General features: G+C 38.7%; 1 protein-coding gene across 3 annotated transcripts in view; it reads left to right on the top strand.

The window, feature by feature from the left end:
* Positions 1–1,802: 1,802 nt before the first annotated feature.
* The window catches only part of GABRA2 (gamma-aminobutyric acid type A receptor subunit alpha2), a 124,937-nt gene continuing 103,373 nt past the window's right edge, over positions 1,803–23,366 (top strand). For all 3 annotated transcript variants that reach the window (XM_045984539.1, XM_045984519.1, XM_045984530.1), the window contains exons 1-3: positions 1,803–2,149; positions 3,157–3,234; positions 5,773–5,888. In XM_045984539.1, coding sequence (XP_045840495.1) covers positions 3,164–3,234; positions 5,773–5,888 — 187 coding nt within the window. In that variant the 5' untranslated portion in view covers positions 1,803–2,149; positions 3,157–3,163. The remainder of the gene's footprint in view (positions 2,150–3,156; positions 3,235–5,772; positions 5,889–23,366) is intronic.

Raw genomic sequence — 23,366 nt, forward strand, 5'->3', positions numbered from 1 at the left:
AGCTGTTCAACTTCCATGATCAAAATATAATCAATTTAGTAGTAATAGAAATGGCAAAGTGATAAAGATCTTAATGAAGATTGATTCATAGAAATGGAAAATAGGAAATTACAGGAGGAAGTAACGTGTTCACACCAAGCAGAAGATGTTTAGATTCCCTAGTTGCAAGGTTTTAAATGGCATGCTTTTTATCTTTGTGAATTTCAATTAGACTTTGCAATGGGCAAGTCAGGAAGGGAATATTAATGATGGAGAAGGCTGGGTGGTATTCCATTCTTCACAGAGCCAGCTAAATAGGAGAGCAAATGTTTGTTTAGATTGTAGCATATTAAATGCTCATTCAGAAAGTGGTGATTAATAGGTTAAAAAGAACAGCTTGAAATATTTACAATGTAAAGGTTTTACTCTCCTCACATAATCTTCAAAGCAAAGCTAAAATTTACTGTGGATTAGCAGTGTCTGTTGTTATGAAAACTGCACCATCTAGGAAAAACATCTGAATTTTTGGTTCATAACTAACGAAATTGAAGTGTTTGGCACATATTGACTCTGAATGTAATATGAGAAAAACATATCAGCATACTTATCCCCCCCCTTTTTAAGTGTCTAACATTTATAACAACTTCTTGAAGAGATAAACACCAACTCTGCCTTGCCTTAGTAGGGTGTGCATAACATTCTGTCTTATGTGCAGTACAAAAAGGAAAATGTCTCTCTTTTTTCTTTTCTTTTCTTTTTTTTTTTTTTTTTGTTCAAGTTGCACGTTTGGATTTTATCGCCTCATAAAATAGAAGAGAAGTGAGACAGATCAAACACAATACTGAAAGTGTACTATGGGAATGGAATTACAACAGGTCCTTTTACCAGCAAAAGCCTTATGGGGGGAAACCTCAAACCCGGCTAGACTACTACATCTCCTCTCTGCGCAACTCCTCCCCTTTACCCCTTCCGAAGAATTGCAGAGGTAGTAGAAGCACAGAATGTACCTTTTTTGCTGGGCTGGGGTGGGGTGGGTGCGGGGGCGTGGAATGTAAACTTTGTTAGAGCTTTGTTGATTGAGTTTGATCATCACGTAGGGAGGACGCCCGTGAAAAGATGTTGGGAAAAAGAATTGCCCAGAAACAGCCAGAGGTTTCCCAAGGTGCATAATCGCAAATGGACTTTACTGACCCGCTGGAGGGAGGTCTCCAGCTCTCAGAGCTTTGAGGGGAAATGGGTCCTGATTGCAGAAGTGTGAAGGAATGAGTGGTATATCAAGAGAGCTCAGGAAATCAAAGAAACTTCCTGCTGTCTGACTCCACGCAACATGCGCTGAACTTGATCCTGCGTGGATGCGCTGATGACTAAGTAGAGGCTGATTAGAGTCCCCTCGCCCTCCAGCGGGAGTGGTATCTCTTTACCTCTGCTCGGCAGCCACGTCGCTCCGGAGCCAGGGGATGTTGGGGGGCGGGCGGCAGGGCGAGGTCCCTGGGATCTAGGGCGTCACACACACTCTGCGTTCCCGACTCCGCACCAACACCCACTGACAGCTTCCCCCGCCCCCCACCCCAGGAACCTCGGGTCCTCGGGGGAGCCCCGGCGCGTGGCCGCGGGGAGCAGTCCCGGGCGGCGCGTGGGCTCCGCTCCTCCGGTGGGGCGTGGGCGCGGGGAGCAGCGCTCGGGGCGCGCCGGGGAGCTTGCCGCCAACAGGGGCTGTGCCGCTGCAGGTGCCTGACGCGGGGCGGGTTGTTACCCCGGATCCGGGCGGGTGTGGGGGTCCCTGCGTTCCCGGGAACCTCGTTAGCCCTCCTCCTGGGCCTGGCTCCTCCTCCTCCAGGCGTGGGGCTCGTGCCCGCCACAGCCTGCGCGCACCGCGCCTGGGCTCGCGTCCCCCCACCCCGCCCGCTCCTGCCAACGCTTCCCCTCCTCCTCTTCCTCCTCCTCCGCCCATCAGCGCCACTACGGACGCCTGTGCTTCCATCTACTCCTCGCACGGCGGCCGCCGCTCTCCGCGCTCCCCTCCGGCTTCCACCAGCCCATCGCTCCCCGCTCGCTCAGCTGCTGCAGTCGCTCTCTCTCACTCGCGCTCTCTCTCGCTCTCCCTCAAGTTTCCTATCTGCTCAGAGCAGGGCACAGGGAGGAAAATACGCGATTCTGCTTGCTGTTTCAGGTAAGGTCGCACACGTCGGTCCCAGCAGGGACCCCCTCCCGTTTGCCTTTGCCTCCGGTGCATGCCTCGTCTCCCGCGCCCCACTCTCCCATGCTCCCTGAAACCCGGGAGGGTCAGGTCTCCTACTCCTCCCCGGCACATTTAAAAAAATAATTTCGATACTCCTCACCAGAAGCTTATCTGCAACTACAGTAAGAGCCGAGACGTAGGGTCGCCCGGCCGGCAGGCAGGCAGCGCGTTAGCCTGGCTCTGTTGCAGTCTTCAACTTTGCACACTGAGCTCGCCGCTGCCTCCCGGCCGCGGCTGGATCCGGGAGCCTCGCGCCCCTGCTCCGACTGTGGTCCTCGGCTCCCAACAGCTGTCAAACGCGTCGTTTCGCAGCGGTTGATCCCAACCCGGCTGCCTCCAAGACGTGGTCTTGGGCAAACTGTGCCCGGGCAGGGAGGGAGGTTTTCTTTTCTTTTATATTATTTTAGAGGGAGGGAAGAAGGGAAGACATGAGGACCGCAGCACACTGTGATGAAAAGAATAATGGAAAAAGTGGGCTGGCCGCCCCTGGCTTTTCCCGCTGGGGTTGCGGGGGTGGTCTTGGCTGCGAAGGTTGTGGCACCAAGTACCCATCTCTCCTCCCCCTTTTCGCGCCCCCCTCCGACCCATTCTCTTCTGTAGCTCTTATGTCAGTCCAGGGTCCCGCGTGTTGTTATTACGTGTGTGTGAGCACAAGACAGTTTGCTGACGATGGGGTTGGGGAAGTTCCTGGCAGAGCAAAGTCTGATTATTTGGTCATCTTGCTGTCAAGAGAAGAAAAAAAAAAAAAGACAAGACAACCCCCCCGCACCCTCTCCACTCTCACCCTCTATCATCACACCCTACACTTGCTCCGTTGGAATAATTCTATAGCCTTAACTCCAGTTCTCGGTTTAATTGACATTCTTTGGGGCTCTTTGCATCGTGGAACTGAATGTCATTTTAAGCGTATTTTATTTTTCTTCCATGGCTTTACAAAGAGCGGCAATGAAGACGAAATTAAACACCTACAACGCGCAGTTGCTCCTTCTTGTTTTCTTGGTGTGGGACCCAGCCAGGTGAGACATTTATTGATTGTATTCGACTTTTTGAATTCAGGGTAAACGGTGTGTTTCTTGAATGCTATCAGTGCTGAGGTAGCCTTTGAGAAGCTGAAGTATTTTGAAGAGTCAATTCCAACGAAAAAAGGTTGAATCAGGAAATTGAACTATGGAGTGGCAGAGGCTGTAAAAAGTTCACTGCCTCTTGTTTTTAGTGATACAATATGGAAGTGATCAGAAGCATTTTCTTAAAAAGAAAAGAAAATCTGCAAAAAAAAAAAAGGACATCTTTTGAATGGCATATTCTTGCAAGGAATTGAAGTGGTTAAGTTATATGCGTTTATAATAACACCAAGATTCAGTAAAATAGCCAACAGTTTTTCTTTAAGCCAAACAGAAAAGCACAAGCTAAAATGATTTGATTAAATAATTCATTTTTTCTTCCTTCTTTCTTTTCTTCTTTCTTCCACCTTTTTTTTAATGGTCTTGACTCTTTTGGTCAACCTAGAAAACCCAAAGGATGTGTGAGTTTTTAACCTCTAGGTGGAGGCAGTATACAACTTCACAATCACAATAAAACACAAGCTTGATTTATTAATCAACTTTTCATATTATTGATTTAGAGGTCTTTTCTTTCTTAAATGGTTACTGCCATAAACAGTACTTATTTTGTTTTGCCTATGTTCTACAAATATGAAATTAATTTTTATTGCTTTCAATAACATCATCTTAATTATATTCTTTTCTGATTTTTATCATCACTGGGTAATTTTTATTTACTGTCTAAATTTAGGATATGATTTTCAAAATATTAGAAGACTTAAAATGTGAGTTATAAGAATGTTCATGTAACCATTCCTTTAAAAAATGCCTTTATTATATCTTTATTTCCTTTTTAATTTTTAATTTTCCTGTCCAAGTAATTGTCAAAGTATGAAAATACTTTCTAGAATTAAGAAGAAATCTCTTCATAAGCTTGTTTTTAATTGGAAAATAGCTCCTCATTTAACATCTTAATATTGAATTTAGAAAAAGAATATGACATGTGATCAAATAATACTTTTCAGTGAAAACCTCTATGTGGAACTTTATGATTAACGTAATTATTGGTTTTAAAATTAGCTTAAGGTAATATAGAAACTTTTGATGCTGGAGTTTTGATGAACTAAATTTGCTTACATAATTTTTAAATGTTTACCTTTATACCAGTGTTCTAATGTTTTCTCTGCCCTCAAGACAATATTTGTTTGAAGTTGGTTACCAATTTGTTTTATTTTTATTTACTAGCTGTGTAGTGATTTAAATGCAAATGGACTCTGTCAATGATATTTTATATACTACACCTTGATCAGAATGCAATTACGTATACTCTTTGATTTGAAAGGAGTGAACACACCATGGCCAGTTAATAATCATTGAAGATCCTCAGTGCTTAACCATATATCCCTCTACTAGTTTTCTGTTCTATATTTGACCAGTAATGCTCATGCCAGTATTTTATTCTATTATATAAATGATTCTTTTTTTGGGCCAGTAATTTAAATCTCTGAATCATTCTAGGGGGGAAAAATGGCAGTGAAAAGGGACATTCTGTTTTATGCATCCAGTTGCTTCTGCATCCAAATTGCTGGATGTCACAGAATCAGGTCTCTGGCTTTCTGATGGAGAAATAATGGAGAAAATCACTGTTTCTAACCCTTTTCTGGCGATATTTTAAGACCATTTGTTCTTTCCGCAAATTTGTCACACACGCACACAAAAGTAGCGAGGCATTTTAATTTTTAGGCAATCCCTGTCGCTCTCCCCAGAGATCAGTCAGGAGGGGTACTCCTCCAAGGCTCTCTGCAGCCCTGTGTGTGTGTTCCTGTTCCTTTCAGAGACCACCTCCACCGCCTGGCTACAGGGGAGCCTGGAATACAGCCAGTGGAGTTTCCCTGATGTCTATATTGCACTTGGCCATTGGGTGGAGGTATACCCAAAGTAAGAAAGTAATCTTGGTTTAAAAGAGAAAAATGACATGAAGAAAAAAAAAAAAAAAGGCATTTATGAGGAAGATAGAGAAATTTTCTGCCTCCAAGGAGGTGATTTATTTTCCATTTAATATTCAGAGCACTGAAGAATTATTTTAGGAGTCATTTTAGTTATTGTACCTTTCTTAATGCAGAATAATAGTACTCATAGTGTCTGCATGTAGTCATCTACAGTCATATTCTAGGGGATGGCTAGAAAAAAATGAATAAAAAATGAATATTTTTTAGAAATAAAATGAATATTCTACACTGAATGCTAAGTGATAGAAACCTGAAATAATGTTGACCTCAAACTTTCTGATAATCTAGTATTTAGTGTCCATTTTCAACAGCACGTTTATCTCCTCCACAGATATGCTGGTATTTATAGAAGTGATAAAAGGAGGTAAGGGGTGGCCCTAATAACTTAGAGAGACTTAAAATTCAAACCAAGCAAGAAAAGCATGTTGACACTTGTACAACACACATATGTATATGTGAATGTGTGTGTATGTATATATAACAGCTTATAAAATTATCTGTTTAGGTTGGTGCTGGCTAACATCCAAGAAGATGAGGCTAAAAATAACATTACCATCTTTACAAGAATTCTAGACAGACTTCTGGATGGTTACGATAATCGGCTTAGACCAGGACTGGGAGGTAAAAGTAGTTTTACTTTTTTTAAACTCTCACGAAATAATGCTTTTAAATGTCAGGGGTAATGTTCATATTCTAATACATTTTATATATGAATGCAAGTATTAAAAAATCATAAATAGTGGCACCTGGGGGGCTCAGTGGGTTAAAGCCTGTGCCTTTGGCTCAGGTCATGATCCCAGGGTTCCGGGATCCAGCCCCGCATCAGGCTCTCTGCTCAGCGGGGAGCCTGCTTCCTCCTCTCTCTCTGCCTGCCTCTCTGCCTACTTGTCATCTCTCTGTCAAATAAATAAATAAAATCTTTTAAAAAAATCATAAATAGTAGTAAGTTATATGAAGTAAATATTATCTGGGATTCCTTTTACACACATACAAGGTATTTAACATATGTTTTAAGAATGCCTGAAGTCATATAGAGTCCAGACTTCCTGCATGAAAAGTTCTTAAAATAGTTTATTTCTAATAGCTAAGTTTTTCAAACTTAAAGTACATTAAAGTGAAACATTACTGGGAAGCTATGCTTGTATAGCATCTTCATATTTTACAGATGCCTATTTTCACAGCAGTTTACGTAGGAAGAATTAAGACACATTAAAAAGCACATCTGGCTTGTATTTCAGCAAATACACAGTTTAGGATTTTATGATGATATTTCTTTACACATACATATGATATTTTTAAAATGTAGCACTGGTTTGGCATTCTTGAAAATTTCAAAGACATTTTAGCTATATATTAGCTGTATGCCTATATTTATTGGACCATGACCCCGTTTGATTTCAAATTTAAATGTTGATTTTCAACTCAGAAAAGAAAATCTGTCTTTATCTATGAAGAATTAGCCTTGGCTAAAATGTTAATTTTTTTAATGTGTTAAATTTTAATTATCCTCTAATTATCCTTAGCTAGGTAAGGCGATTAGGTGAAGGCAAAGTGGATGTATAATTCCTAAAGGATTCTGAATCAAAATATTATTACTCATCAATTATAACAGGAGCTGTATATCTCCATACACACATTTATCACATGTATGTTATACTTATTTGGATATTTAGTTTAACCATTTATTAAAAATTAAGAAAAAAATAGTTGAACAATTGATACTAATCAAAGATTTATATAGTTAGGTTATTACTGGCAACTTCATAATATGAAATTGCTGATAAAGATGTGCATTCACTAAATGCCTAGATGTTTATGTAAATACTTTCTCTGAAGAATGTAGGTGGTGGTTAATGCCATGTATATTTGCCAGCGTATGGTTTGGAGAGTCCAGGAGTCAGAAAAAGTCAGAAAAGACCCAACTTGCTAAATAATATGCCATTTAATGCTGTTACTTTTTACTGGAATCCCTGAGAGTTATCTCTCACTTTAAAAGAAGTATAGGAAGCAGTAATACTCAGAAATATGGCCCATTGTATCATTCGGAACAAAGTCAATTGTTGTTTTTTTTTGTTTTTTTTTTTTTTAAGATTTTATCTATTTATTTGACAGAGATCACAAGTAGGCAGAGAGGCAGGCAGAGAGAGGGGAGGAAACAGCCTCCCTGTGGAGCAGAGAGCCCGATGTGGGGCTCCATCCCAGGACCCTGGGATCATGACCTGAGCTGAAGGCAGAGGCTTAACCCACTGAGCCACCCAGGCTCCCCAAAGTCAATTGTTTAATACACACTTAGTTTTCTGAAAGGAAAAACTAAAAGGAAAATAATATTTCTTTAGTAGTTAATATTTCTAAAGAGCATGAATATAAGGAATCACTCTCAAGATTAGCATATGACAATGAGCTATTGCCACACTTACATGGTAGAAGTATGCCCAGCGTACATCTGTCATAATTCATGATGGTGGTTTAAGAGGTAGATTGCCCTAAGGCAGATATTTTTCCTAAACCATCGATTTTATTTCTTAAAATAAATAGTATGCTGTCAAAAATCTTAATATTTGAGGTAGACCTTGGGTTCTGTATCTGTGAGTTTTTAGAGGAAGTATCTACACTGTGTGTGTGGGGCTGGGGGGGTAGAATCCGCCTGTTTCAGGACGTGGGTCTTGCTAGTTAGCGCTCATATTTCTTTTGTGATATCTCCTACATTCCTTTTTACTTCCATTGTCACCACTCAAATATGGACCCTTGTCACTCTATTATTTGGGTTCAATGGCTATTCTTGTTTCTTGTCTTCCTTCCCCATTCCTTCTCTGATATTGTACATGTGTTAATATTTCCCAATCAGATTAGTTTTCTTTTTTTTTTTATATTTTATTTATTTATTTGACAGACAGAGATCACAAGTAGGCAGAGAGACAGGCAGAGAGAGAGGAGAAAGCAGGCTCCCCGTTGAGCAGAGAGCCGATGCAGGGTTCGATCCCAGGACCCTGGGATCATGACCTGAGCCGAAGGCAGAGGCTTAACCCACTGAGCCACCCAGGCGCCCCATCCCTCTCGTTTCTTGATCATATACCTTCAATGGCTCTTTGGCTTTAATAGGTGGCAGGAATAGAAGAAGGAATATAGGCCTTAGAGGCAGATAAATCTAGGTGGGGTTTCCCTTCCATCCACACACAAAGCTCTGTCTTGGCCAGATAATTTCTGTTTCCTTTCATTTAAAGCGGTCATCATATATCTACCTTTCTGCATTATAGGGTTGTTGAGAGGATTATAGAAACAAAAAGTGTGTATGAAGCTGGTGCCACGTAGTAGCGATTCAGCAAAAATCGAGTTCCTCCCTCTTCCCTTAGAGTCCTAGTTTGCCAGTCGGGGTTTTCTCCTTTCTATTTCCGGACTTCATTTCTATTTTGTCTCTCGTTCATCCTGTACTTCAATCGTATTTGTTCACTTTCTCTTGATAATCTATTCCTATCTGCTCCTTCGGCCTTTGGTCCAATTATTTCCTTTCATTGGAAGTATTTTTCTCATCCTCTCTGATGATCGAAACCTTTCCTTTTCTATAAAGACCACCTCAAACCTGGTCCTCTAGTAAAGATCTTTCTTAACTGAATTGAAGCACCGAGATTCAATTTTCTCTCTGTTGAATTTCTCCAGCTGTTGCTGGCTCCGTATCTCATTTGGAACTTGTTATGGGCTAGCTTGGATTATTTATTATCTTTTTGTGTGTCTCTTGTTACCTTAACAAGATTGTAAGCTCGTTGAGGCAAGATACTGTGTCATAAATCTTCTATGCTCTCAGCAGCTACGTATCGATTTGCATATTGGGGCTATCAAATAAATGTTGATTGGTTGCTTAACTTTTCTAGGACCAGTTAATCATCTGAAAAATGGGGCTATTCATTTATATTTAGCTGACCTTTTAGTTAGAACTGTTGAGGTGATGTGTCAGGCATCATGCTGCGGGATAGTATGTGTTAGCGTGTGTCTTAGTGAAGACCTACCTAACTTTAGATTGTGGAGATTGAGGTAAAATCCCAGCTCTGGTACCAAGCAGTCATAGGACCTTTAAATACTCCGCCTCTTTGCGTCCACAGCTGTCATCAATAAAGTGTGATGACTCATACTATTCTTGAAGCATTTGATGAATATGAAATTCTATAATATATCCAAAGAATTTAGAACAGCAACTGGCATCTAGTAGAGAGCTAATAAATAACGATACCTAGAAGACTTTCAAAAACTTTCTAAATGTACTGTTGTAAATTTAAATAATTATGGTTACTTCTGCATCCCGAAGTCTTAGCCTACGTGTTCATATGTCATTTCAAATAGAAAGCCCAAGGAAATTACTTGCCTCATGATGTCCCAGAAATTAAAAAGAAGGAAAAATGCATTTGATTCCATTTTAATATATCAAGCTGAACATCTCTGTTGATGGAAAATCTGGATAATTAATCTCAATTATTATTTTCTTTCCTTTATAACTTTAATGTAAATGAGTATGTAGGAAAGAGCAATCAGTTTTGGACTCTGAGTTAGAAAGATTGTTCTTTTCACCTGGCTCTACCACTACTAGATTTTACCGTCACCAAGTTACTCAGGCATTCTGACCCTTGGTATGTTCTTTGGGAAAATGGCAATAATCATATTTTATCTTGAAAGGAGGAGGGTAAATTGAGATTCATAGATATGAGAAGGATTATACAATACACTGAGTGATAAAATTTTAAGATATTTTATGATTAATAATAGTGTCTCTTTAAAATTTAAGTTAACATCGTGCCACTCAACTGCTCAAAATTCTGCAGTCATTCCTACTTCATTGAGAATAAAAATCATGCTCCTTCTGGTGGTCTCCAAGGCCCTGCATGATCTGTCTCCTTATTCTTTGACCTTATCTCGCCTAACCCACCTTCTTGCTAACACTGCTGCAGTCACATTGGCTTCCTTTCTGTTCTTCGAACACACCAGGATACTCCTGGGTTGTCCCCTCTTCCCTGGATGTCATTTGACCTCACCTTCTCAAATGAGGCCTACCTTGACCAACCAGGTAAATACTATAATCTATCTGCCTCTTAATAATTCTGATCCCACTTACACAGCTTCATTTTTTCCTTTTTTTTCTTACTGCTTAGTGTCCTTTAATATCTAAGATAATTTATTTCTTTATCACTATTATGTCGATTGCTTACTTGTGTCTCTTTTTTGCTAGAATGTAGGCTCATTGAAGTCAGGGATTTGTGTCTGTTTTGTTGCTCAATTGACTGATGCATCGTTTATCCCAAGCATCTAGAACAGCACCTTGCAATAGTAAGCTCCCAGATCTTTCTGGATTGAATTATAATTTTACTCCTTTAAATTATTTTATTTTATTTTATTTATTTTTACTGTACTATCATGAAAAGAGTTGACTATAGAACTTAACATGATCCTTTAATCAGTAAAGCAGTTATCATTTAATTAAAACACTGGTCTTCCACTGTGAGCATCAGCATATTTTAGGCTGACATCTTGGTGAATTAGAGCTATTATTACACCAGCTACTCAAATCCTGACTTAATGTCAGCTGTGATTCTGCCTTGAACTGTGTGATTTGGAGTGATTCATTTATCCTATCTGTGACTTAATTTACTCATCTGTGAAGTGGCAGGAGGGGATCTACTTATTCTATTTATGTGTCACAAGGATATGATGAGGTTAAAGTAAATTAAAATTCTTGAGAAAGCATAATGGGACATGCAATTGTTAAGTGTTAGTATTATCAGGAATATGAAGAAAATTCTTCCAGAAGAACATCTTAGGAGGTAGTGCCCTTTGAAAACGTGCCGGGAATATACTGGTAGGTCTTGCGCATTTGGTAGGCTTCCTTCTTTGTGAGCCTGGAAACCTGAGATGGGCTTGTCCTGGTATGGTATCTACCAAGACCGTGCATTTAGATTAGTTAGAACTAATAACTGATTTAATTTTTCCTCTTGTCTTCATTTTAGTCATTAGAGTTAACAACTTGGAGACCACACATGGGTTTTTATATTCCTTAGGAGGCTTTCAAATTATTAACTGAATAAAAAGAGCAGCGTTTGTTTTTTGGACCAATTTTATGGGGTCATTGGAAAAATGAATGTGTAGAAAGGCCTCGTACATTTATGACAGCTAACATCCACAATGCTCAGCAGTGACAACTATTAGAAATGACAAGGCTTGGTATCTAAATTATAGACTCAGTCTGGAAAATCTAGATTGAGTACCATGCTTAACTGCATTTGGAAAAGCTGTTTTGAGGAGGTTGTCCAGATAGATTTTTTTTTTTCCTTCCATGTTCTTGGTTTATACTCTGAAACCTTGAGGAAACTTTATGCTTAAAACCATGAAAAACATGATGTCAGATCATAGGCTTAAGGTCTGAGGGTCAGTTTCCAGCTTCGCTCTTAGCTGTTTACCTTTAGTCTGTAGAGAGATAGGTGACAACACGTTTCTATGAATTGCACGACTTTCAAATTTATAAAAATAAAACATAGGCTATTCAGTGGGATAAATTAATATAAAAAAAAATCTGATCTCTCCCACAACCTGAGGGGAATTCTGACCTCAAAATAACATCATATTACTTTATAAAGTAATGCTTGAGATCAGAGCCTCTGGATACCATCCCCTTTGGGTTTGCATTCTGCTTCTACCATAGGATAACTAAAAAACTTTCACCATGCTACTCAGTCTCTCTTTGCTTTGGTTTCTTTATTTGTAAAATGGGAGTAAAAATATGTGACTTAATGGTTTGTTGGGGATTTAAATTATTATTATTATTATTTGACATCTAAATCCTTTGGATAGTGTATGGCACGCAGAGTAGGGACTCCATGCATGTAAGTGTTAATGCTATAGCTATGGCAATAAAATGCAGTAGAAAATACCACCCAGTGTTTCCCTTCATGTATAAAAGCTTTGACTTCTTAAAAAATGATAAATTTGTAGTATATATAACTTATATATATATAATATATAAATATATATATAAATAATATATAAAAATCGTTTTATTTTATTTTTTAAAAAATTTACTTATTTATTTGAAATAGAGGGAAAGAAGGAGCATGGAGGAGGGGCAGAGGGAGAGGGAGAGAAAGAAATTCAAGCAGAGTCCATGCTGAGCGGGGAGCCTGACTCAGGCCTCAATCTCAGGACCCTTGAGATTATGACCTGAGCTGAGACCAAGAGGATGCTTAACTGACTGCACCACCCAGGGGACCCCACATAACCCTGTTTCAAAGAAAGGAGAGGTTGTATATTCCTTAGGCAGTCAGTATCATTTATAACACCCCTTTTTATATGTACAGAATCTCTGGAAACAAAGCCGGTCACAAAAGCAGTATGACACATGTGTCTCTCTTTGTAATTATTGCCATGCCATGTAATAATGTGGCGTCGTCAGTTCATGGTAGTAAATTTGCCTGTAGGAGAAAAGATATAGTTACAGAATTAAACCTTACTATGTGACATTAATGGTGATTTTAGCGACATAAAACCGAAAGTGTGTCCCTCAACCTTCCCTGGGATTGGGCTAGGTATGTGAATGGTAAAAGCTGGGTCTTGCAGCCACAGGGTATGGGTCCAATGCTTGATAGTGTCTTTTGAGGCCACAGGTGAGGGAGGCATTGGGACTGAAAGAAAACAGGAAGAATAGTGTGAAATCTCTGCATAGAATTGGAAGCGGGGAAGGGGCGACGTGTGTTGCAAGATGAGCAGGAAAAGAGAGATTAAATGTTAAGAAGTTCTGGTCTCCGATAGAGGCAGAGTCAACTCCAGGTCTACGGCCTGCCCTTCTCTGTAAAGCTGTGGCCTTTGGCATTCTGCTTCTCTTTCGGCAGCTGTGGTTGGGGCTGATGTTCCCGGAGAGGCCTGAGGCAGCTGAGAATATCCCCCATTCCTTCCTGACTCAGCCTTCTGGGGTTCCCTACAGTGTCTGGTGTAGGATAACCTTTAGAATAAGCTGTAGTTGGCAAACAAAGATTTCAGAGCGTTTTTATGCTCCCGGTCACCATGTTCTCCACCCATTTGAGTTTGCCTGAAGCTCACAGGGAAAGGTGCATCTGATTATTTCACCAGTGAGAAAATGCAAGTAAGTTGGGGAGATCTCACACAGGTGTGCAGAAGTGCTTTTGATAAAAGTGTAAAGGGTCATTATCATTTGTCACTTCCTGTCTATTTAAAATAACTTTGTGGGAGGCAAAAAAGGTAAAAGGCAGAAAGGGGAGGCTGGAAACTCTGGGTCTGACCTCCAAAAATCAGTTCCTTTAGCTTTGTCTGGGACCTGTTGTATTACTCTCTCTCTGCCATTGAAATAATATGGACTTCATCCCAGTGCGTGCTAGCTTAAGCTAGAAGCAAGGTAACGTTAGGTACAGTTTTCTGGATTCTTTTTAATATTTTGAGGCAAGACTAAAGAATGTCCTAGCATTTCTGCACACCCTCTTTAACGCTGTGTTGCTTGTTCACTGCCCATCAGAGAACGGCATTAAGACAGGCTCTTAGCTTGAGGTAGTTTTGCAGAACTCTTCCTCAGTTTGCTATTTGAACTAGGTACGTAGCTTGTGATTTATTTTATAGGAAAGGCAGCCTGGATACATGGCAGCAAGGGTATGCATTAGAGTAGATGGTGACACTTTCTTCCCAAATAGCATCTCTCTTGCAGAATTCAAGTTGACATCACTGAAAGCCATGACCAAGAGAATACTACTCCTGTTTTCATAAACCAATGCTAATGCTTTGTTTTCACCTTAAAACATACTTGGTTAGCCATTTTTTTTTTTTTTCCCTCACAACCATTGCTTCTAGAAAAGCATTGCCCTCAGTCATATTCTGAGGGATTATTATTTTTGCTTTTTCAGGCACAAGCATGCCTCACTCACTGTGCTTTCTCCCTAGCATTTAAGCTCAGGTGCAATCGGTATTTCTCTTTTTACCTCCTTAACACAGTGGATAAATTGGACCATAGGCATGACGGATCCATTTGTTTCAGTGTTATTTTTTGATTGCTACAGCTCAATCTTATTGTAGAAATCTATATTGGTAGTGGAGATGGCCAAGTGAACAGCTTGGCCAGTCAGCAATTCATTACTTTTCAATGTGTTAACAGGGAAAGAGTCAAATTAAATTATTCTCGTGTTCTGTTTCTTAACACATGTCTATTGAAGGCTTATGATGTGCCAGACATTCTGCAGGATATAAAGATATACAGGATGTAGTATTGGTCTCTGGTGGTTGAAGTCCCTCCGAGGACAGATAAAATAGATACACTATGATTCTCAAAATAACTTGAAATAATACAATATGTGTTCCATTATAAGAACATGCTCTTGAAGTTTAGAGAAGTAACAATTCATTTTTCTTGTACCACATAACTGGAGTTGGCCAAGTTCTGTATCTATAATCATGGTTCATGTACTCAACTATTTCTTATTAAGGGCCAACTATTTGCTGAGTCTTATTTTAAATTCTGAAAATATTTTGATGAATAAGACCTGGACTTTTCAGAAATTCATATCACACCATATTTTGGTTCTTTCTGGCTTTCAAGTGTCCTAAACATTTTTTTTTTAAATTAAAAATACCGTATAACCACCCTGTGTTTTCTTTATTGAACATTATTGATTGTTTTTTCTCATAGTGGGAAGAGTGATTTTTGATATATTTGCTGCTTCTCTCAGGCTGAGAATTTTATCTGTAGAGGAGTATAACATCCAGAGAGCATGTCTTTTTGGGTGTGTAGCAGAAGGTTGTTGTGTTAAAGGTATTACGTTAAAAGTTACGTAACATATTACGTTAAAAGTAGCATTCTCAGAGGTAGTAAGGTAAGTGCTAATTCCAGTTGAAACTTCTAGACATTTCTCAGTTCTCTTTTTAAAGAAAAGCTTTTTTGCCTTATTTTAATTTCTTTTGAGCTGGAGATGAGTTAAATAATAACAAGACATTCCTTGTGAAATAGAAGAAATAAATTACATGATATGTAATGTAATGAGTATTAAATTTATTTATTTTGAATTTTTAATGGTCTCAACACCATACAGAACACTGAAAACTTGTTTGTAACTTGAAATACCTCATCCCTTGGGGTACAGATCTTATCATTTAAAAGTAATGTATAAGAATAAAATTAATGTTTAAATCTAAACATACTTTATATAGAAGTTCATCATATTAGTGATATCACTTATGATGAGATGTAAATACCTCAAATTCTCCAGTTTTTTGCATTTTAAGAAACTTTGATTAAATAGTAGTTTTGATATCTTTGTATGTTTTTATTATACTTTTCCAAAAAATTCAAAAACTGGTGTATAGAAATATGAGTCCATCTCTATCTTAGTTTGACGTAAGCTATGATGTCAATTTCTATTTTATCTTTCTTATGTGTCTTCTTATTTATTTCAATTTTATTATTTCAATGCTTAAAACTTGTTAAAGCAAAAGTATTCACATAAAATTAAAAAAATAGTATACCGTCGTAAAAGCATCATTTTAGAAAGTGTTTTTATTAGCCACTTGGGATGCTAGGTTTTTTTTTTTTTCCTGTTTGTTTGTTTGTTTGTTTGTTTGTTTTTCCCTGGGAATGAATGCCAAATGTAGCACAAAGATTGTTCCAGGAGCATGTATGGTGACGTTCTTTCTCCTTAAACATATCTCAATATCCTTGGAGGATGTGTTTAGTTAGGGGATTGTTAATTTGATTTAAAACACAATAAAAATAAACGTATGGCTCTTCTTCTGATATAGTACCCACAGGAAAAATGTATGTCAAAAAGAAGATACTGCTATTTCAGCTATTTTCTGGAGATGGTTAGTAAATTGTAACAGATTTCAGGGATATTTCAGGATATGATATAATGAGGAGTACAATTGGATTTTGTGTCTGAATAAAAGAGTAGAGTTATGTCACAGGATTAAAGAAAGTTGAAGATAAGATAAGAATTATAAATGTTTTTTCATAGCATTCCCAAACCTGTATTTAGACTATGTTTCATGGGGATACCTACAGTATTTCAGTAAGTATTAGAGAGACATTTGGCTTTTGTTAAAAAGGTAAAAGGATTGGGTGCTTTTAGAATGATATGTGTTACAGGCTTTCCAGGACAGAAAAGATCTCTAGACTTGAAGTGGAAGAGTGATTTGGAGAGAAAAAGGAATGTCAAGGGGGGCTTTTAGAAAAGAATGAAGAAATAAAAATTTAAAAAGGGAGAGATCCACTTTACTTCTAATTACTCATAAGAAGATTTTAGCTTTAGAAGCAGAAGATGCCGAGTTACTATTTAGATATTTGGGTTGGAGAGTCCAAATGTATTCAATTATATGAACTCTTCAAAAGCCTTCACAATAAAAATTAAGCAAATCAGCCATAGTCAGAAAATTAGGGTAAATGGAACAAATTCATTTTTGTTACCACGATTACATAAACACTCCAGTTTCTCAAGAAAGAAAACAGTGGGCTAAAATGCCAGCCGGGTTTACATGGAAGATTAAAGTTTGGATACCAAGAGAGAGGAAGGCTTAATTAAAAGAAAATGGAATCGCAAGGCTGGTGTTCAGGTCGGGTAGAGGGGAATGTGGTAGGGTAGATTTAATTAGTTATCTAGGGCATGTAAGAGGATAATCACTGAAGCAAAAAAAAAAAAAAAAAAAAAAAAAAAGTGAGTCTGATGACCGTGCTTTGTGGAATGGCATAAAAATCATCCAACAGATACAGGAGGAAGAGAAATTAGACCCTTAAGAAAGGAAGTGGGGTGGCTTGAGGTGATGAAAATGTCATAAAGGAATGGGAGTGAATGTAGAGCCATTTTAAAGGAAGTCATCTTTGGAGCATTCCTGGGAGAACAGTAAGTCCCTTGATAACTAAAAATTAAAGTTAAGTATCCTTTCATTGTCTTGAGTAGCTTCTGCCTTAATAATGATAACAGAATTGCAGGATCAAAGATAACTAACAAGAAACTATATATAGAACCACACGATTAGTAGTGCTTATATTAAAGCATGTCAGCATTTAAAATAGATTAAATGTAAAAAAATGACTCATTATTCTTAAAACATACAAAATCAAGTCATAGTGTCTGAATTCTTAAAGGATCAGGAAGATAAAGTAGTGAGAGTATTTCTGTAGCAGAGTTCTTTTCAACTTCCCTTCTTTCAAGGTTCCCAGATAATCTGAAGGGCTCTTGAAGGTGTTTTTGGCTACCACCAAACTGATAATATGACTCATAACTTCAGTGGGCAGGGTGGGGCATTTAGGATTTATTATTATTTATTATTTATTAATAAATCAATAAACTTATTCTATTAATTAATTAATTAATTTAATAAAATTATTAATAAACTGATAAAATTAATAAATAATAAATTTTTTATTATTATTATTATCACACATTATTTTCTGTGAAATAGTGGGCTGATGAAAAGCCCCATGGGACCCAGCTGCTGACTTAGAGATACATACATTTAGATGGAGTTCCGCTTGTTACACTCCTGCTGCCTTTGTCACCCTCCTTTGCTGCCACGCCCGATCTAGACTTTGTCATTTTTGGTGGCAGCTTCTAATATAGGCATCTTACTCTCAGACATCTGATTGCCACCAGGTGCAGAGAGCAGCTGCAGTTCCTGCTTTGGAACAGCTGGGAGGTTAAGCCAAACCTATCAGCAGATAAGGAGAGTGGGCAGGTGCAGGTTTAAGTGAGTGGATATGAAAGTTAGTGGGGTGGAAAGCAGATGTCTCTTCAGATTCTTTCCTTTTAGGGAACTGTGTTGTCATCTGTCATTTCTATAATTTTATCCACTTGGTCTGAGAGGGTGGTCTAACACTTTACCAACTTCTGTTTGAAGACATTAGAAGAAGATATAGTAATGCCAAGTGGCTTTTTATAGTGAAATTTTGGTGCCATTTGGAAATACAGGAGGGATCAAGCATTGGAATAAAACTATAAAACATAGGTAAAAGAATATTTATTATAGCCTATATCCGTTAGGGATGTGTTTGTCAGAAACTAAAAGAAAAACCCATTGACAGTGACTTCACTGGGGGTCAGTTTTTCTTGCAAAAAAAAAAAAAAAAGATCTGTAGGTAGGTGGCTTCACATGAAGACTAAGCTTTTAAGTGATGGCATCAAAAACTTAAGGAACCCAGACTTTTTGTCTTTCCACTTCCTCTTCCTTAGCATTAGCTTCTGTCCTGCTGTCACCTCACAGTCCCAACATGGCTGCTGCAGCGCCAGCTATCCTGTCCATGGTAAAGGCTGGAATAAAAAGAAGGGATGGCACTAGCTCTGTTAGTTCCTTTTATTAGAAAAATAAACCTTCGCAGCTCTTGCAGCTGATTTCCACATTTATCTCGTAGCAATTTCAAACTAGAAGAGCATCTGGGAAAATTGGAGATCTATTAGAAGGAAGATGCGTTTGATATTCAGTAGGCTTCTAGCAATGCCAGTCACATCTACTGATGCTAATAGAAAAATTACTTAATCTCTTTGTGCCTCAATTTCCTGCTCTGTAAAATGGAAAACATGAGTTCCAATGGTTAGTTGATTTATCTGAAGTACTTAAAACTTTAATTTGCATATGAATAACCTGGCTAGTGATGATTGTCAAAATGTAGATTTTGAGGCAGTTTGTGAGTCTGGAACTCAGGATGCTGCCTTTGTAACAAGCCCCCAGGTAATATCAATGTTGCTGGTCCTTGGGCTACACTTTTGAGTAGCCAGGAGGTAAACTTAGCTAAGGCTACCGTATTATACAAGCTTCAGGGGCCTCTGTAAAAAATATAATGCAGTGGAGAGGTTCTTTGCTCAGTAAATGCTGCTGCTGCTGTTATTATTATTATTACTACTACTACTACTACTACTACTACTACTACTACCCCTACTACTATTAGTCATGGTTTACTCTGACAATCAATTAGGAATTCATAATTTCTATTTTTTTAAAAGATTTTATTTATTTATTTGACAGAGAGACAGACAGCAAGAGAGGGAACACAAGCAGGGGGAGTTGGAGAGGGAGAAGCAGGTTTCCCGCCCAGCAGGGAGCCAGATCAGTCAGTGGATCCCAGGACCCTGGGATCATGACCTGAGCTGAAGGCAGATGCTTAAGGACTGAACCACCCAGGGACCCCCATAATTTCTCTTTCTAAAGGTTGTGGTAATAAACCTCATTTTTTCAGAACATAATCATAGACAAATTTATTCTTTATGATATGCTTTTACAACATTGCTAGTAAATATTAGTTTGACCATTAATTCCTGTGACTATGCTGCATATTATTAAGTATAATTTCTTTAGTTATCAGTACACTAGAATTCTACCATATTCTGTAAATAAGAACATATTCCTGTTTAATTGAAAACAACTAATCTCTGACAATTCTATGGTGGTATTTGAACTCTGCTTGATTAAAATGTATTGGGTATTGCAGCTCTTACTAGTTGTGGCAAAAATAATATTGACGTGAAGGTTGTAAACTAAAGTAGTATAAATAATTGATCATAAAAAGCATATTTAATCCTTAAATATAGTATTGTGGTAAATAAAATTTTGTCATGCGTGTAATCCCCAGGGTACAAAAATAATAGAGCTCTCTTCTTGTCGGATTTTCTATTTAAGATGCTTCAAAATTTTCTTTTTGGACAGATGAAAAATGTGATTTCCTTTGAAATGTATTATACATAGTTTGTATTTGAGTGCCTGCCAGAGACCAGATTATAATCCTGGAGGAACCTAAATTCTTAAATAACTGATTCTATTTTAATTTTAAAAGACACTAAGAGGGAAAAGGCTTTTGCTATGATCAGGGAGGCTGTGATGGCAGTGTATAAAAGCACGAAAACCACCATTTATATATGAAAAACCCCTTTATTTTTATAAAAACTCTATGACCTTGAGCAAGCCAGTTAACATCTCAGTGCCTCAGTTTCTAAAACACGAAGAAGAGACTGTAGCTAAGACCTGCAACGTCCCTTCCATCTAAAATTTCTCTCATCTTTTGTGGCGTGTTTCAAGGCAAATAGAGTAGAAAATAAGGTTCTTGGAACAGAAGTCTAAAACCAATTTTTTCTTCATTGTGGAGAAATAGGCGAGTGTGGGCTTGAATACGAGCAAGCAGAATAAGGCGGCTAACCCTCTGAAGTCTGGCCTGCCAGGAACATACAAAGGCTGTTTGGTCTTCCAACCGCCAGCAATTAGGAGTTTGTACAAAACTAGGTAGTTCCATTGCATGAAAATTTCAATTAAGAGCTTCTCTTAAAGCTGCGTAAGGTTTGATTAGGAAGTGATTGGTACAGTGAGGTAGTGATAAATGTACAAAGCTATATGGACCAATATCAGCGTTTATGTTCCTAAACATTGCTCTCCACTCTCTGTATAGTTGATATGAACGGCAGCATCTGTTCAAAGCCTACCCTCTGTGACTTCTCTGCTCTGCTTGATATTATACATCTACCCCCTCTTGAAACTCACTCCTGTTCCCTGGGTCTCGGTCTTTCCCCCCCTTCTTTATCTATCTCATTCTTTGGTTTCTCTTCCTCTTCTCTTTTCTTAAATGTGCTCCCCCAGGTTCTGTACTTTTTTTTTTTTAAGATTTTATTTATTTATTTGACAGACAAAGATCACAAGTAGGCAGAGAGGCAGGCAGAGAGAGAGGAGGAAGCAGGCTCCCCGCTGAGCAGAGAGCCCGATGCAGGGCTCGATCCCAGGAACCTGAGATCATGACCCGAGCCAAAGGCAGCGGCCCCAACCCACTGAGCCAACCAGGTGCCCCTCTTTTTTTTTTTTTTTTTTAAGGATTTTATTTACTTACTTGACAGAAAGAGAGATCACAAGTAGACAGAGAGGCAGGCAGAGAGAGAAAGGGGGAAGCAGGCTCCCCGCTGAAGAGAGCCTGATGTGGGGCTCGTTTCCAGGACCCTGAGACCATGACCTGAGCTGAAGGCAGAGGCTTAACCCACTGAGTCACCCAGGCACCCTCTGTACTTTCAACACTTACCACTTACAGCTTATCACCTTAATGACTTTCTCAGAACAATCGCATTCAATTCCTTATCCTCAAATATTGACCCATATGTAGATTATCTCTGGTCCTAAAGCTGTTCTCTGGCGTGGATTTACTTCTCGGTTGACTACAGGAACTCCCTTCTCTGACCACCCACAACTTTCAGGAGCAAGTCCTGACCACTTAAGGTAGTCTCTCCAGACTCTGGCCTCTTCTCACTTTTCTCTACTCATTTCTTGCTACAAATCATTACCTTTCACCGAGTGGTTTAGATCAACTCTCCTTGTCTCAGTTTTTATTTTTATAGTGCATCTGGCTTTCTTTAGCCTTTACAGAGACTTTTGCTTCTATTGAGGACATATGTTATCCTTTCTTCAGTTTTGAGCTCAGATGTCACTACTTTCTAGATGCTTTTTAGTGTGTGTGTGCACACATACATTTCTGTGGAACACATCATCCATTACTAAATTTGGCGTAACTTGAGTGTAGTGTTTTGTAACTGTTGTGTTCCATCTGTAGGGATCTAAGATCTCCACAGGCAGAGATCTGTGACTTCTTGTCTCTTGTTCTAGCCCCAGTACCACGTGTAGGAGGTAGGTTAGTAATTGTCATACCTGTTGAATAGATGACAAATTAATGATGAACTGTATCCTTTCACATACAAATTTCTTAAACTTCCAGAAACTAAATTCATAATTTTATCACCTAAAGTTGCTTTTCATCTTGTGGTTCATAATGGAGTCCATATTTGTCCATCTACAAGGGCTAAAAATCCATTGAAAAAAGTGTTTCAAATTCCCCTTACTTTTTTCCAATCTCCTGACTCTAATTCTGCCATCTTCTACTACGTAGATAACAACCAATTGATTGGCTTGTTTTTTGGTTTAAAAAAAAATAAGGCATTTAGAAACCAGGATATTTCCAATAAAAAATGTGGATTTCTATCTTCTCCTTTAAAAATTGCTGTTCTGGGGACGCCTGGGTGGCTCAGTTGGTTAAGCGGCTGCCTTCAGCTCAGGTCATGATCCTAGCATCCTGGGATCGAGTCCCATATCGGGCTCCTTGCTTGGGAGGGAACCTGCTTCTCCCTCTGCCTCTGCCTACCTCTCTGCCTACTTGTGATCTTTCTCTCTCTGTCTCTCTCTCTCTGACAAATAAATAAATAAAATCTTTAAAAAAAAAATTGCTGTTCTGGTGAGCCCAGGCTGAATGATGACTGAAATTGAAATATAAATTGAATTGATGATAGCAATTGAAACTAAGTGTTCTAAAGGGAGGAGGTATGTCCTTCACGTTTAGCTAGAGATCTCGTTTAGTTCATATCACTCAGTCAGGTTACCTACTCGGCCAGTAAATAATGTGCTGTCCACCACGCCCCCCATTCTCCACCCCCCCTTCCCAGCAAAACACTTGCATGTGCAAAGCCCTATCCTATTTTCTATATTGCCAGATTTTTATTTTTTATTTAAATTTCATTATGCAATTGTTTTGCTCAACAGTCTTCAATGATTTTCCTTTTTCTCACTTTTCAGAACACAGTCTCCAGCCTGTATAACAGAAATCAGAATAAAGGGACCCAAATTCTATTACTGCCTTGGTCAGGTCAAATAAAAAAAAAATGAGTTGACATTATGGAGACAAGACCTGAGGCATGGATATGCTTTGTGCTAAGGCAGTTGAGTTTTTTTCTGATTACTGCCATATAATTATGGCAGTAATCAGAAAAAAGGCATAACAATTAACTAAATTAACTAGTTATGCCTTTGTTTGAGATAAGAGTTGCCTGATACTCCAATTGTTTTTCAGAAGTGGACGTACCAATTCTTATGAGAAGTTTCTTAATTTTTAAAGGCCAACCAATTCTAATTCAAATAAAAACAAACCAAATCTTGTGCGTGCTGAACAAAACACACCTGAGTATTATTAGTTTACAGCTTTAGGTCCCAAACAAAGATATTTTATAAAGGTTATGAAGAGGGCGGCCTCGGTGGCTCAGTGGGTTAAAACCTCTGCCTTCAGCTCAGGTCATGATCCAGGGGCCCTGGGATCAAGCAGCACATCAAGCTCTCTGCTAGCAGGGA

The sequence above is a fragment of the Meles meles genome, chromosome 2 (genome assembly GCF_922984935.1).
Source record: "Meles meles chromosome 2, mMelMel3.1 paternal haplotype, whole genome shotgun sequence".
Classification (NCBI taxonomy): domain Eukaryota; kingdom Metazoa; phylum Chordata; class Mammalia; order Carnivora; family Mustelidae; genus Meles; species Meles meles.